Source organism: Tricharina praecox (assembly GCF_024521635.1).
Source record: "Tricharina praecox strain CBS 144465 chromosome Unknown BZA05scaffold_3, whole genome shotgun sequence".
NCBI lineage: Eukaryota > Fungi > Ascomycota > Pezizomycetes > Pezizales > Pyronemataceae > Tricharina > Tricharina praecox.
Window position 1 is genome coordinate 199,805 of NW_026250405.1, and position 11,497 is coordinate 211,301.

At 51.8% G+C, this 11,497-nt stretch overlaps 2 protein-coding genes across 2 annotated transcripts; one reads left to right on the forward strand and one right to left on the reverse strand.

Annotated features, from left to right (window-relative positions):
• The first annotated feature begins 2,437 nt into the window (after positions 1-2,437).
• On the forward strand, positions 2,438-5,680 carry BZA05DRAFT_386403 (uncharacterized protein). Its single transcript, XM_051482483.1, has 4 exons — positions 2,438-3,077; positions 3,151-3,246; positions 3,308-3,394; positions 3,447-5,680. Exons 1-4 carry the CDS (start codon positions 2,828-2,830, stop codon positions 5,282-5,284), a joined length of 2,271 nt encoding a protein of 756 aa, XP_051342818.1. The 5' UTR covers positions 2,438-2,827; the 3' UTR covers positions 5,285-5,680.
• A 3,007-nt stretch (positions 5,681-8,687) lies between these two features.
• Positions 8,688-10,047, reverse strand: BZA05DRAFT_331807 (P-loop containing nucleoside triphosphate hydrolase protein; the record flags this gene model as incomplete). Its single annotated transcript, XM_051480607.1, has 3 exons — positions 8,688-9,056; positions 9,121-9,255; positions 9,313-10,047. Coding segments are annotated over 3 exons (1,239 nt in total), but the record flags the coding sequence as incomplete, so codon positions are not given.
• Between the last annotated feature and the right edge of the window lie 1,450 nt (positions 10,048-11,497).

Sequence of the window (11,497 nt, forward strand, 5' to 3'; positions counted from 1 at the left end):
GGCATGAGTGGATATTTGTTGTCGATTCGGGTTTGGCTGCCACCTAGGACTCGGGAGTCGATTGCACCCCTTGCGAGTGCCGTTGATACTCGGAAGCCAAACCTCATGTACTGATATCTCAATTGACTAATAAAGGACGTATGTACATGCATGGTGATGGCTGCGTATTCGTATCCATCGCCGGCTCGACTTCTACTACTGGTAGGTATTCTACCATGCACCTCACCTGAAGGCTGAAAATATTCGAGGCTGGCCGGCTTTACATTGCATTATGTAGGTACAAAGTTTTTACGCTTAACCGCCCAAGGGCCAAGAAGATGTGAAGGCCAGTGATCCGCTGGTCAGTTCCCTGGCCAGTAAACAATAAATCAATGTTAGCGTACCTAGCTACTAGAGATTCTATCCAGAGTGATATCTTCCTGGGTGTGGAACATTTCCTTTCTCGGCGTTTGGCGGACTTGATTGTTAATCGACCGCTTACATGAATCCGTCTAATAGGTAGAACGGGTCGGAACTTGCCATCCGTAGGCATTATATAGTACCGGTACCGGTACTGGCATAGCTGGCAGATTTAGACTTTAGGCTGTAGACTGGTAAAAAAGAGAGATCTTCAGTTTATTTCGCACGCAGCCTATCTAGAAAGGCTGTAGACTGGTTAAGCGCGGGCCCAAATACATGGTATGTAGGTGCTCTCGAATAGTAGTGGTATCTTTGCATACCGATGGTCCAGCTGCCAATTCCCAGCTCCCATGCCCAAAAATTCCTACGATAGGTATCAGCGCTGCTATCAAAGACTATCGAAGTCCCGATGGCAGACAGCTCGTCAAGTACGGTATGTACTTCTTATCTAATAGAGACCGAGCAACGTCCAGCAACGTCCATCGCGCTCGCCTCGTCGCCGAAATTGGCGCCGCAACCACCCTCTCCTCCCTCTCCTCCCTCCCCGACATCTCGGCAAGCGCGCTAAGCGATGCGCTCGGCCCGGGCAACGCTCGGTAAATCTTGGCCCCACCCCACCGTAACCTTACAGCCGGCCGGCCGACACCCGGCCGATCCGGGGGTGCTCAGCCATTAGCGAGATCTAACTACCGTAGGTACTCTAGTGCGGCTGTTGGCGTGCACTGGACTGGACGCAACGGCAGAACATCCCGGAATATAGTAGTCGCGAGCTCGCGAAGGTTTACTTGGGTAGCCTGTCGCTTCTACGCTGCTGCGCAGGAGGGAGGGACCGGGGCGTGACGGTCGTCGAGGAGGGAGGGACGTCGGTGGTGAGGGGTGAGGGGTATCGCGTCGTGTGGCGAATATGCCCCGCCAGACTACCTACGGAATGGGCCATGGTTTGCGAGTAGCATCGTGCATTGTCGCCCTGCTTCTAGACTGGCAATGATATCTTTCCTCAGCTCGATCAATCCGATCCGGCAACTTTGAACTTGCGCACGTACGCGCCCACCCACGGACGGCAGCACGTCGCCTTCGTGCACTCGCAACTAGGCAGTGGCATGAGGGAGCATCCATTATCCTCACGCGGCGTGAAGCTTTGTAATTGACAATCTCTCGAAGGTATCGAGCCGGTGAAAATATCAGATCGGAGAAAAGCCTGAGCACCGCGACCATTCGCGAGGAGTTCAACTTGTGCCGCCTGGTACGAATAGGAGTACATAACCTGATACACAGGTAGGTAAGGCGTGTATCCGTTCCACGGCAGAGAAAAGGCTGCAGAAATTGGGTATGCGTACATCAAGTAGGTAGCGGCTGCTCGTATAACCTGAGGATCTCCAAAGAGTGTGGGTCATGATACATACGACTGTTTCAGCTGTGCCGTGGGTCTTCCTGACGCTAGTTGATGGTTCTTCGCAGTCACAGCCATCGGGAATAAGCAATGTCTCGGGTAGATGTGGGATGGTGGCTCTGACACATGAACCTTCTGGACGTGAAGCGGGGATAAAACGTGACGTGAGAGTCGTGCCGTTCATTATCTAGAACTTCTCGCACGTTGTCATAGAACTGACCGAGAAATTCACTCTTGGATGCACTTGGATCTACCAATTGTCAAATCGCCGTCAACTGGTGGATGAAAGCGTAAAGGAATATACGCCTTGTAGGTGACTTGTATACCATCATCATCCACTGTCGCGTTGGTCAGCTTGGAAGGATGAGAATCTGTGATTGCCCAGTGTGTTGAGGCTTACCGTCACGTGACCGATCGCCATTCGCCCTCCGCCACCCGCCCTCCGCCTCCTTTGCCAACCAGCTCAAACAAGCGATGTTTGTTCCAAGGGCAATTGTCTCAGTTCACGATGTGCGAAATGTGCTTTGGGAGCTGAGGGAGTCTGTAAGGAGCTGATAGATCGTGACGTAAATCCTGTCGCCACATGGGCGCGCCGTTGAAGGAAAACAGGAGGTCGAAGTGCAGCTGCGTGTTACCGTCCCTTTCCACCATCCTTCCTAGAGACTCCTTCACATCTGCATCGACCCTAATACCCGAACCCCCATTCATCTCGGTCGTTCACACCCGCCACAAACCGCCATTCTTTTCGATATTGCTGCTTTAGTGTGACGCTTCCTTGTTTCTTTGTTTCTTTGTTCTCCAAAGTCCCCAATCGCTCCTCCACTCCTCCAACCCGTCGCGTTTCCCTTTACCCTTTGCAAGTCCCTCTCAGTCTCTCACTGAGCTTTCCCTACCAACAACCATCTTCTCGAATCGCGTCGTGTCGTCGTCTCTTCACTGGTCGTACCGCGATTCCTACCGAGCGGCACTCGGTCGTCACCCGACTTCGTTAGCCTGTAGAAAAAGACCGACAGGCGACAAGCTTTTTTGAGCCGCACGATGTCGCTGCTTTCGCCCCCAGCCCCCGCTACTCCCGTCCACAACAACCAGCAGCACCCACCGCACCTAGCCAGCATCTTTGCCTCGGGCGGAACATCGAATTCGTTCCAGACACCAAGCAGCACGCCGATGCAGGCTCCGCCCGATAAGAACGCGCGGAGAAAGTCCCTCGGTGGCGGAAGCGGCGTCGGGGGAGCTGGAGCTGTCGGAGGTTCGGCGGGTTACCGGCCCGTGGCTTATCGTACGGCTGGTATGTCTAGCCCGGGGGATTTGCTTCGTTGATGGGTGCTGGGGCTTGTGGGTGCTGACGAGGTGATGTCTAGGTGTTAGGTTAGCGTGCCTCGTTAATGCTTCGGTGACGGTATGCGGCGACGACTCGATATACGCGTTCGGCGGATTCGATCAGTATACGGACGAAGGTATGTTTGGTGGGGTTCGGAAAATGGGAGGTTATAACTGTATAAGGCTGACTCCGGGAAGTCTTTAATCACGTGTTAAAGCTAGACCTCAACACGTATACCTGGACCCTCGTGGACAACTATGGTGACATTCCTAGTGTTCGAATGGGTATGTACCCCGCGGCGAGATGGGCTTGGGGTGTCTAGCTGACGGGTTATAGGCCATACCACAACGTATTGGAAGGAGAACAAACTGATCATCTTCGGCGGTGAAAACGAGCAACGTGTATTTTTGTCGGATGTCTACATCTTCGATATCCCAACGGCGACCTGGTCACAGCCAGTACTGTCCGGCTATCCTCCGTGCGGCCGGTCGAGGCATGCGGTGGTGCTACATGACGACAAACTCTTCGTTCTGGGCGGAATCCACCATGTTGCGCAGGCCGATTTCGACCCAGAGGACACCGAATTCAACCCGCAAGAAGTCCTCGATGACATCTGTTACCTCGATCTCAAAAGTATGACATGGAGTCGGAGTTGGCGGTGGGTTGCGCGGTTCGATCACCAGGCATGGGTGCGGAACGGAAAGCTGTGGATATTTGGCGGTATGGGCAAGGAGATGGATAGGACTGGAGAGTTGATATCGCTGGATCTCAGCCATCCGGTATTTGCAAGGACAGATGTCAAGCAGGTGGGATACGCAACTCGACAGGCGCGCGTGACGGCGGATGCTACCAGTGGTCAAGGTCGCGTCCTCAGATCACACCGCTCATACGGTCCGAACTCTCCTCGCCCTGTTTACGCCCAACGCCGCAACACCCCACCGCCAAAACAGCACCTCGTTCCGGCAACGTCGTCATCGGTTCGCTTCCTCCTGAGCGAACACATTCCCTCCGAGGCTCATGGAACCCACTTCCATCACATCTGCGGCAGCACACTGCTCGACTTTGTCACCTACGCCAACTCCATTCGGACCGCCGAGACCGGTCTTTCGGCTCTCAATCTCCAGGACATGACGTGGCGGAAGATTGCCGATGGCATTGACATGCTTGGTGGCGCAAACTGGCGATGGCATTACCTCGCAATTTCACCGAACTCGGCGACGGCTTATCTTTTGGGTTGCCCCATGGATAATGATGAGATAGGAGATGGCGAGGAATACCTTTCCGACGTCCTCCCCATCGATCTCACCCAATTCGGCGTCCATCTGGAACAGGAACCTGGCGATACTCCTGCAGGCGGCATGCTCGGCTCGGACTTGGCCAAAGTTTTTGATACCGAGGATTCGGGTTGGGACTTCACCATCCGTGCGATGAAGGACGAGGCCGCCGAGGGTGACGAGTGGGATGTTGAAGGGATGTGGGGACGAAGTATGATCAACAGCCCTGACGCCTCCGGTCAGACGGCGGAACAACGGGAGGACGATGACCTCCCTCCAGAAAATGTTATGGGACCACCGATCCGCGTTCACAAACTTATATTGCTCACTCGCTGGCGTCATTTCCAGAGCCTCTATAACTCGAGGATGAGGGAGTTCCACCGCGGTCGACTGTACCTTCCGGAGCCCTATACCGTCGTTAGAGCATTCTTGTACTACCTCTATTCCGACTCAATCGCGAGATCTCCCTTCTGTCCAGATATCTCCGTGGTCGCAGGCCTGCTTGTCATGGCTAACCTCTATGACATCACACGCCTGCGATCTCTCTGCCTAAACCGACTCTATAACGAGCTAGACGTGGAATCTGCCGCCGTGGTCTGGGAGAGGGCGGGAGTCGCCGGCGAAGACGCGCTGAGAAGGAAAGCCGCCACCTTTGTGCTGACCTCCTGGGGTCGCGTGGTACGCACACGTGGGTTTCGCCGACTAAGCCGCAGGAGTCTAATGGAGCTCTGCGAGGAGGTTGACGAGGAAGGGCGTGTGACGGGAGGCGATGAGATGGGCTGGGAGGGGAGTTCACCCGGCACTCCCGTTGGATTCGCAGTCGGCTCCACCGCTACGGAGCTAGCCAGTGAGGGCGGCGGTCCCCCAGATGAGAATGATGAAGACGAAGAGATGATCTGACGAGAAAATTGTTGGGAAAGTCGTGATTTGCGATAAGATGAAGTAGCGTTTAGGTATGCCGTTATGTTTCTGGTCTCTTGGTATTACTGCATCGGTGCGTGGGATAGGGGTTTGGGATTTGCAACTGTATCTTAAGAAGTTTCGTTTTCGAGATGTGGATGGAGAATTTCCTTCGACTGGTAGGATAGATAGTGCGAGTGTGATTGTGTTTCTTTCGTCGGGCTTGGATATGTGACATCCGGATCGGCGCAGGTCACAGGAAAGAAGAAGGGAGGTGAAATGGTGTGGTTGTTGTACTCTAAGTATTTTATGTGCATACACAAGGCCTTGCCCATGTACCTAGCCCTATTCGCTCCTACATCTGCAGAAGCTCTAGAACAAGAAATCATCATCGCCATCGTCATCAACTGTTCTAAAGACCTCGGGATTGAAAAGGCTTTCCTGGAACACAGTATGCCCATCTGATATAGAATTCTACAGCAGAGTGCAACTGGTCAAGTAACGTGTAGATAACACCTTCGTCCAGTGTCGGTATGTAACCTCGGCGAACGGACAAGTTCCAGGTCACCCATGACTCGGGGGAAGGAGTGCTTCCGCACCACCGCCATCGTGACATTGAAGTAACCATGGAAAGATTGCAGCAAGTATCTATCAGATTCTTGAGGTTCTCACAGTCTTATCTGCTATTTGAATCTGTTTTTTCTCCAAACAAGACGGTACAAACTCACGGAGGATCTCGAACGGTGTAAATATCCAACCGTCGAGTGAGATCGTGTGGATTGCCTTAATTGCATCATCATCCAATCAACTCGAGGTCTTGATTCTATGGCGGGATTCATTCGACAATCTCATCAATGTTATCTCGTAACTGGTCACTGCTCAAACGGACACGATCGGGGTGTTTCCAGCCAGGCTAGGCTTGTGCGGCCTTACCATGTAATAGTCATCTGGACCGGTTGGGGCCCCGGCGACCTAGTAACAGCCTTCTCTCTTTCCTTCCTTCCTCCGTTCTTCCTCCTTCATCCTTCCTCCATCCTCCCTCCATCCTTCTTCATCCATCCTCCTTCATCCATCCTTCTACCTCCATCCTTCTACCTCCATCCGTCTGTATCCATCTTTCTTCATCCATCCATCTATCAACTCACCCAGGGTCGTCACAACCTTCTCAAAGACGCACGCCGTCTATACTATACGAGATACCGGAGCGATCTGCAATCATCGGCTGTGCAATCCTTCTCCATCCATCATCTCCTCCGCCCTTTATTTTCTCCGTCCTCCGCTATCTCCTCCGCCCTTTTACTTCCTCCGTCCTCCGTTATCTCCTCCACCAGTTATTTCCTTCTTTCTCCTCTAACCTTCTACATCCATCGTTTTCGTTCATTCATCCGTCTACCTTCATACTTTCTTCCATCTTCCATCAATCCTTCTATCTATCAACTCACCCAGAGTCATCACATCCTACTCAACAATACACGCCGTCTGTACTATTCGAGATATCGGAGCGATTAGCAATGATCGGCTGTGAGTAATATGTTTGACGGTGGATCTCTCGGCAGTCCAACCCTCATACCACCTACACTCCAAAATTCTACCTTCCCGGAAGCCATCGACATCAGCGAAAACCATCTGACTGCGACACAATATGAAGGGAAAGGAAAAAGGTAACTCATTCACTCTTCGATTTGTTTTCTTGTCTCGAGCCTCCCTCCATCTTTCTTCTATTTTTATTCATCTTTCTATCCATATACTTACCCAGAGCCGCCAGACACTCCTGAATAACGTACGCCATCTGTACTATACGAGATACCGGAGCGATTACCAATGATCGGCTGTGACATCCACCTTCATTTGCCCCCTTCAATTGGCTCACGGGCTACTTTTGGCCTATCCTTCTTCCATCTCCAGAGCTCTCCGGGAGCATCGGCCGAATACAAACAGGCGCTCTCCGAAACCCCGAGCAAGAGTCGAGGTCCGATTGTTGGAATCGAGAATGCCCTGCCCGAAAGAGCTCTCCGAGAGCGCAGGCCAAAGAGAGGGACTTCATTTGTACGCTTTTCGGTTTGGAATCACCCTTGGCCACTCGTCTTACCAACGGACGCTGCTGTCATAATCTCACGAACTTCCGTGTACCGCGTTACTTCCGCGGACGGGTCATGAACGATCACTCGCTATGTCGAGACACTTCCGTTATCCGTTCTCACACGGAGGTGCCGAGCGGCGGCGTGGGGCCTCTATCCGAGGCATCCCCGAGCCTTCCTGTATATATACCTTTCTTTCTGCCGTGTCTGATACTCAATACACTATCTCGCGATACCACTTTTCTTGACAGCTGCGGCATCTCACTTTTTTATCTTCATCCTCATAACTTTCATAATGTCATTTTCTTTGTCTTGGTTCTGCTTTAAGAATTGCTCTTCATATTCATGGAGATCACATTTATCATGAGTTTATCGATGTATTGTTTCTGCTTTAGGAATTGCTCTTCACATTTGTTCATCTTTTTTCTGATCACGTTGATCATGTCATTGTCATTGTCTTATGTAGTTCTGCTGTAGGAAATTGATATAAGTTCGCGGCATCAAATCTGCAACTTTAGGTCCACAAAATGGTTCAATGGTTCAATGTTTCTCTTCCATCGTGGCGGTAACTCTTAGTCTTAGGCTCTTAGCTACTTACCAATGTACTCGCACGTTATCTTGTGAAAATCACAATCTGACCCTTGGGTGATTAGTTGTGTTAGATTACGGCGTCCGGCCGGGGGCACATGAAGGATCTCTCCTCATGTCCGCTGTGAGAGTCGAGGCGATGGTGGAAGCTTCAAGGAGCACTGCTCTGAAGGAAAGAGTCGAGGAGTCAAGGGCCCGGGCATGCGAACTGTAGTCTGTATCCGGAGGAGTGGATTTGTCGTGCTGTCTGGTCTCGCCGGCCGGCGGTGGGTCTTCTCCCTCCCAATTGTAGACATATTCTGTATACCCGGTAGATAGAAGGGCGCCGGCCCGGAGTAGAAGAAGAAGCAAGCAAGCAAGCAAGCAACAAAACAGTTACATCTTCCTACCCATCTTCCTATCGATCGCAGTATATTTGACAAGTTTCCCCCGCTGGTACCCGAGGCCGAGTCGTTCACCTCTGCTACTCCTTCGGAGACATGTTCTGTTTCTGCTTACTTCACAATCGACGTGGGCTTTTTGGGGGCTGGGTGCTGTGGTTATACGGTGGTATCGTCGCAGCAATTGGACTCGCACAATTCACCGATCAAAAAAAAGTAGGCAGCCATCATCCATCTCTCATTTTTCAATCAGACGCTAGGTACGACTATTACACAGGAAATTGCAACCGAACAAGCCCTACGAACTGCTAGATCTCCCATGTCATTGCCCAACGAAACGAACGAAATAAGTTCAGATCAGAATCCGTTCGACTTCGGCGCGTGCCTGCTCTTCTTCATGTCACTCAGCGCCGTGAGCATTTCGTTGTTGCTCTTCATGATCTTCTCGATCATGTTCTCGACAATGTTGACGTCGTCCGCAGGCACCAACGAGATGCTGACGCCGAAGTAGCTCTGAATCTCCTGGAGCTCCTGCCAGCTGCGAGCATCGTGGACGAAGGAGATGGAAATGCCATCGCGTCCGAAACGTCCGGTGCGGCCGATACGGTGGAGGTACGTGACTGGGTCGGGAGCGTCGATCAGCGTGCGCGGGAGATCGTAATTGATCACCATCGAAGTCGTAGCGACATCGATACCGCGAGCCAGGACATTGGTGGTGACCAGGACCTAGATGGACTCCCTGTTAGCCCGTGATCACGTTGAAATTCTGCAATCGAGTGATGCGACAAACCTTGCACTTTCCGTGACGGAAGCTATCAATGATTTCATCACGATCGGTCACAGTGTGGAGGCCTGCGTGTAGGACTGCAACCTTGTGGCCTTCGGCTTCCATCCGGCGAGCAATACGGTCGGCTGTGTCACGTCTCTAGCCCGAAATTAGCCAACCTTTCAAGTTTGGTGAGACAACGAATGGTGAAGTTACCTTGACAAAGATGATGGACGAAGCAACCGTCATGACGTGGTAGAGCATGACCAATACACGGTACTTGTCCTCCTCATCCTTGCAATCCATATAGATCTGCTTGATGCCCTTCATCGTCAACTCATGGCGCTGCAGTGTTATAGTGTGTGGATTCGGACATAAGGTTTTGGCGTAGGTGAGAAGCTCTGGAGCCCAGGTCGCGCTGAACATCATTGTTTGGATACGGTTAGGCAGGAACTTTAACGACCGGATCACCATTTCGGCCACACCCGAGCTTTCGAGCATGTTGTCCGCCTCGTCCAGGACGAAAATCTTGAGCTTAGAAGCATCGAGCTGCTTGTGGCGGAGGCAGCTTTGGGTTGTACCGGGCGTTCCAACGACAATGTGGGCGGCGATCTTGGTGCCTCTGGCGTTCGACTTTGGAACGCAGAGCTCAGTCGTGATATCCGGCATGAACTGAGCAACCGTGTTGACATAGACCACCACCTGCCGGGCAAGCTCTCGGGTCGGAACGATACACAACGCCTGCGGCGCCATGAGACTTATGTCGACGCGCTGAAGCATCGCAATAGTGTATGCCGCTGTCTTTCCGGTGCCGGTCTGAGACTGACAGATCAAATTCTGGGGGGGATCTTTCGTGACCAGCGGAATCACCATCGCCTGAATCTTCGAGGGCGCGCGGTAATTCATCTGCAGCAGGCCATCGACGATCGCTTTGGGACTGTGGGCAAGGTCAGAGAGGTACCACGAGGATAAAGCGGAGCGAGTGATCGCACAGTTTCAGTTGGTTGAAGCTCAGATGCGACGTGATGTGACGCTCCACATGCTCCACCAGATTTCCTCCGGGATCCGCCATCTTAATTTCCAAGTCGTCATCGTTGAAATCGTTGGCTTTGCTTGCCATCTTTGCGGTTGTAGCGAGCGTAGATTCCGACGGATCTCGGCTGAGAGGGGAGTGGGGGTGGGGGGGAGGGGGGAGGGGGAAGTAGGATTGTGATAGGGAAAGCTGATACGTCGGTGAGGAGAGAAGGAGGAGGAGAGGGAGTGATGGGGTCGTATTTGGATGGGCTGGGAGGATGGGTGCTAGTCCAGTATGCAGTGGAGCGGAAAAGGGTATCAAACATCGAAAACAGAAGCAAACACTAGAGCGGCCGCTGGACCGCAGTTATGCCTTTAACCTAGCGATTGATAGTTTATGACTTGAAGAAAGTACCCGCTCTGATGGGAACATTGCACACCAAAACACCAAAGCAGCAAAACGATAACATGCGAGCCTTTGATTCATCAAGAGAAATTATGTTCTCTGTCGTCGATGACACTCCTGCCCTCAGTTACAACTACCCCATTGAATACTTAGCTGTAGGCTGGGTTGTGGACATATACCGAAGCATCTGCCTGAGCGAGTGGGGTGTTGGAGGTGCCACTGGATTCACCACGGTAAAGGCAAGAGTACAAATTTACCGCAAAATGTCCAGACATGTACAGTTAATGTTACCTAACATTTATCTGCATGAGAAAGCAATCATTTTTACATTATTTCGTAGGTCTTGAAGCATTTAGATGACATGTAGTTGTGATGTCACAGTGGACATGGTGGGTTGGAGCGGGTAATATGTTAGTCCTGGAATGGAAGAGTGTGGGAATCTTAACTCATCACCAAATTACTGTATACAGACTGAACAACTCATGTGCACCTATCCTAAAAGGCTATCTACGAAAATTGCGGGGATTTTCCATATGTCGAAGAATAAATAGGGTTCTCGACTGGATAACGTATCTTCGAATCCGCCGAGTTGTCGGTTTGGGTCGGGGTAGTTTGGGCACGACACTTGCGGGAAATAGAATGGAGAAGGCATTCCGGGAACGAGTGAAGTGTGTGGACGGTGGATTGGGGTTGCTGTTGGTTCGTGGAGACAGTCAGATACGGTAGATACCGGTAGCTCGAGACGAACCACTCATACGGGGCTGTCCATCTGGCTTATATTGGGTGTATCGAAGTAGAACAGTGATGATGGTACGATCGTGGATGACCATCCGTCTAAGCAGCGGATGTAGAAAGCGGTAGAAGTACAAGAAAATGCCTAGAAAGAATACGGAAGAGAAGAGTACTGTAAGAAGACGAACGAAAATGGCGGAGATGCTTGCCGGCGCCTCATAAGTCACGGGATGGGGGGGCCAAAGTCAT

Excerpts from the sequence above, each read along its gene's own strand:
- BZA05DRAFT_386403 (XM_051482483.1), top strand. The coding sequence starts at position 2,828 with ATGTCGCTGCTTTCGCCCCCAGCCCCCGCTACTCCCGTCCACAACAAC. Across the intron at positions 3,247-3,307 it reads CGATCAGTATACGGACGAAG|TCTTTAATCACGTGTTAAAG; the intron begins GTATGTTTGGTG and ends GACTCCGGGAAG. Across the intron at positions 3,395-3,446 it reads CATTCCTAGTGTTCGAATGG|GCCATACCACAACGTATTGG; the intron begins GTATGTACCCCG and ends GACGGGTTATAG.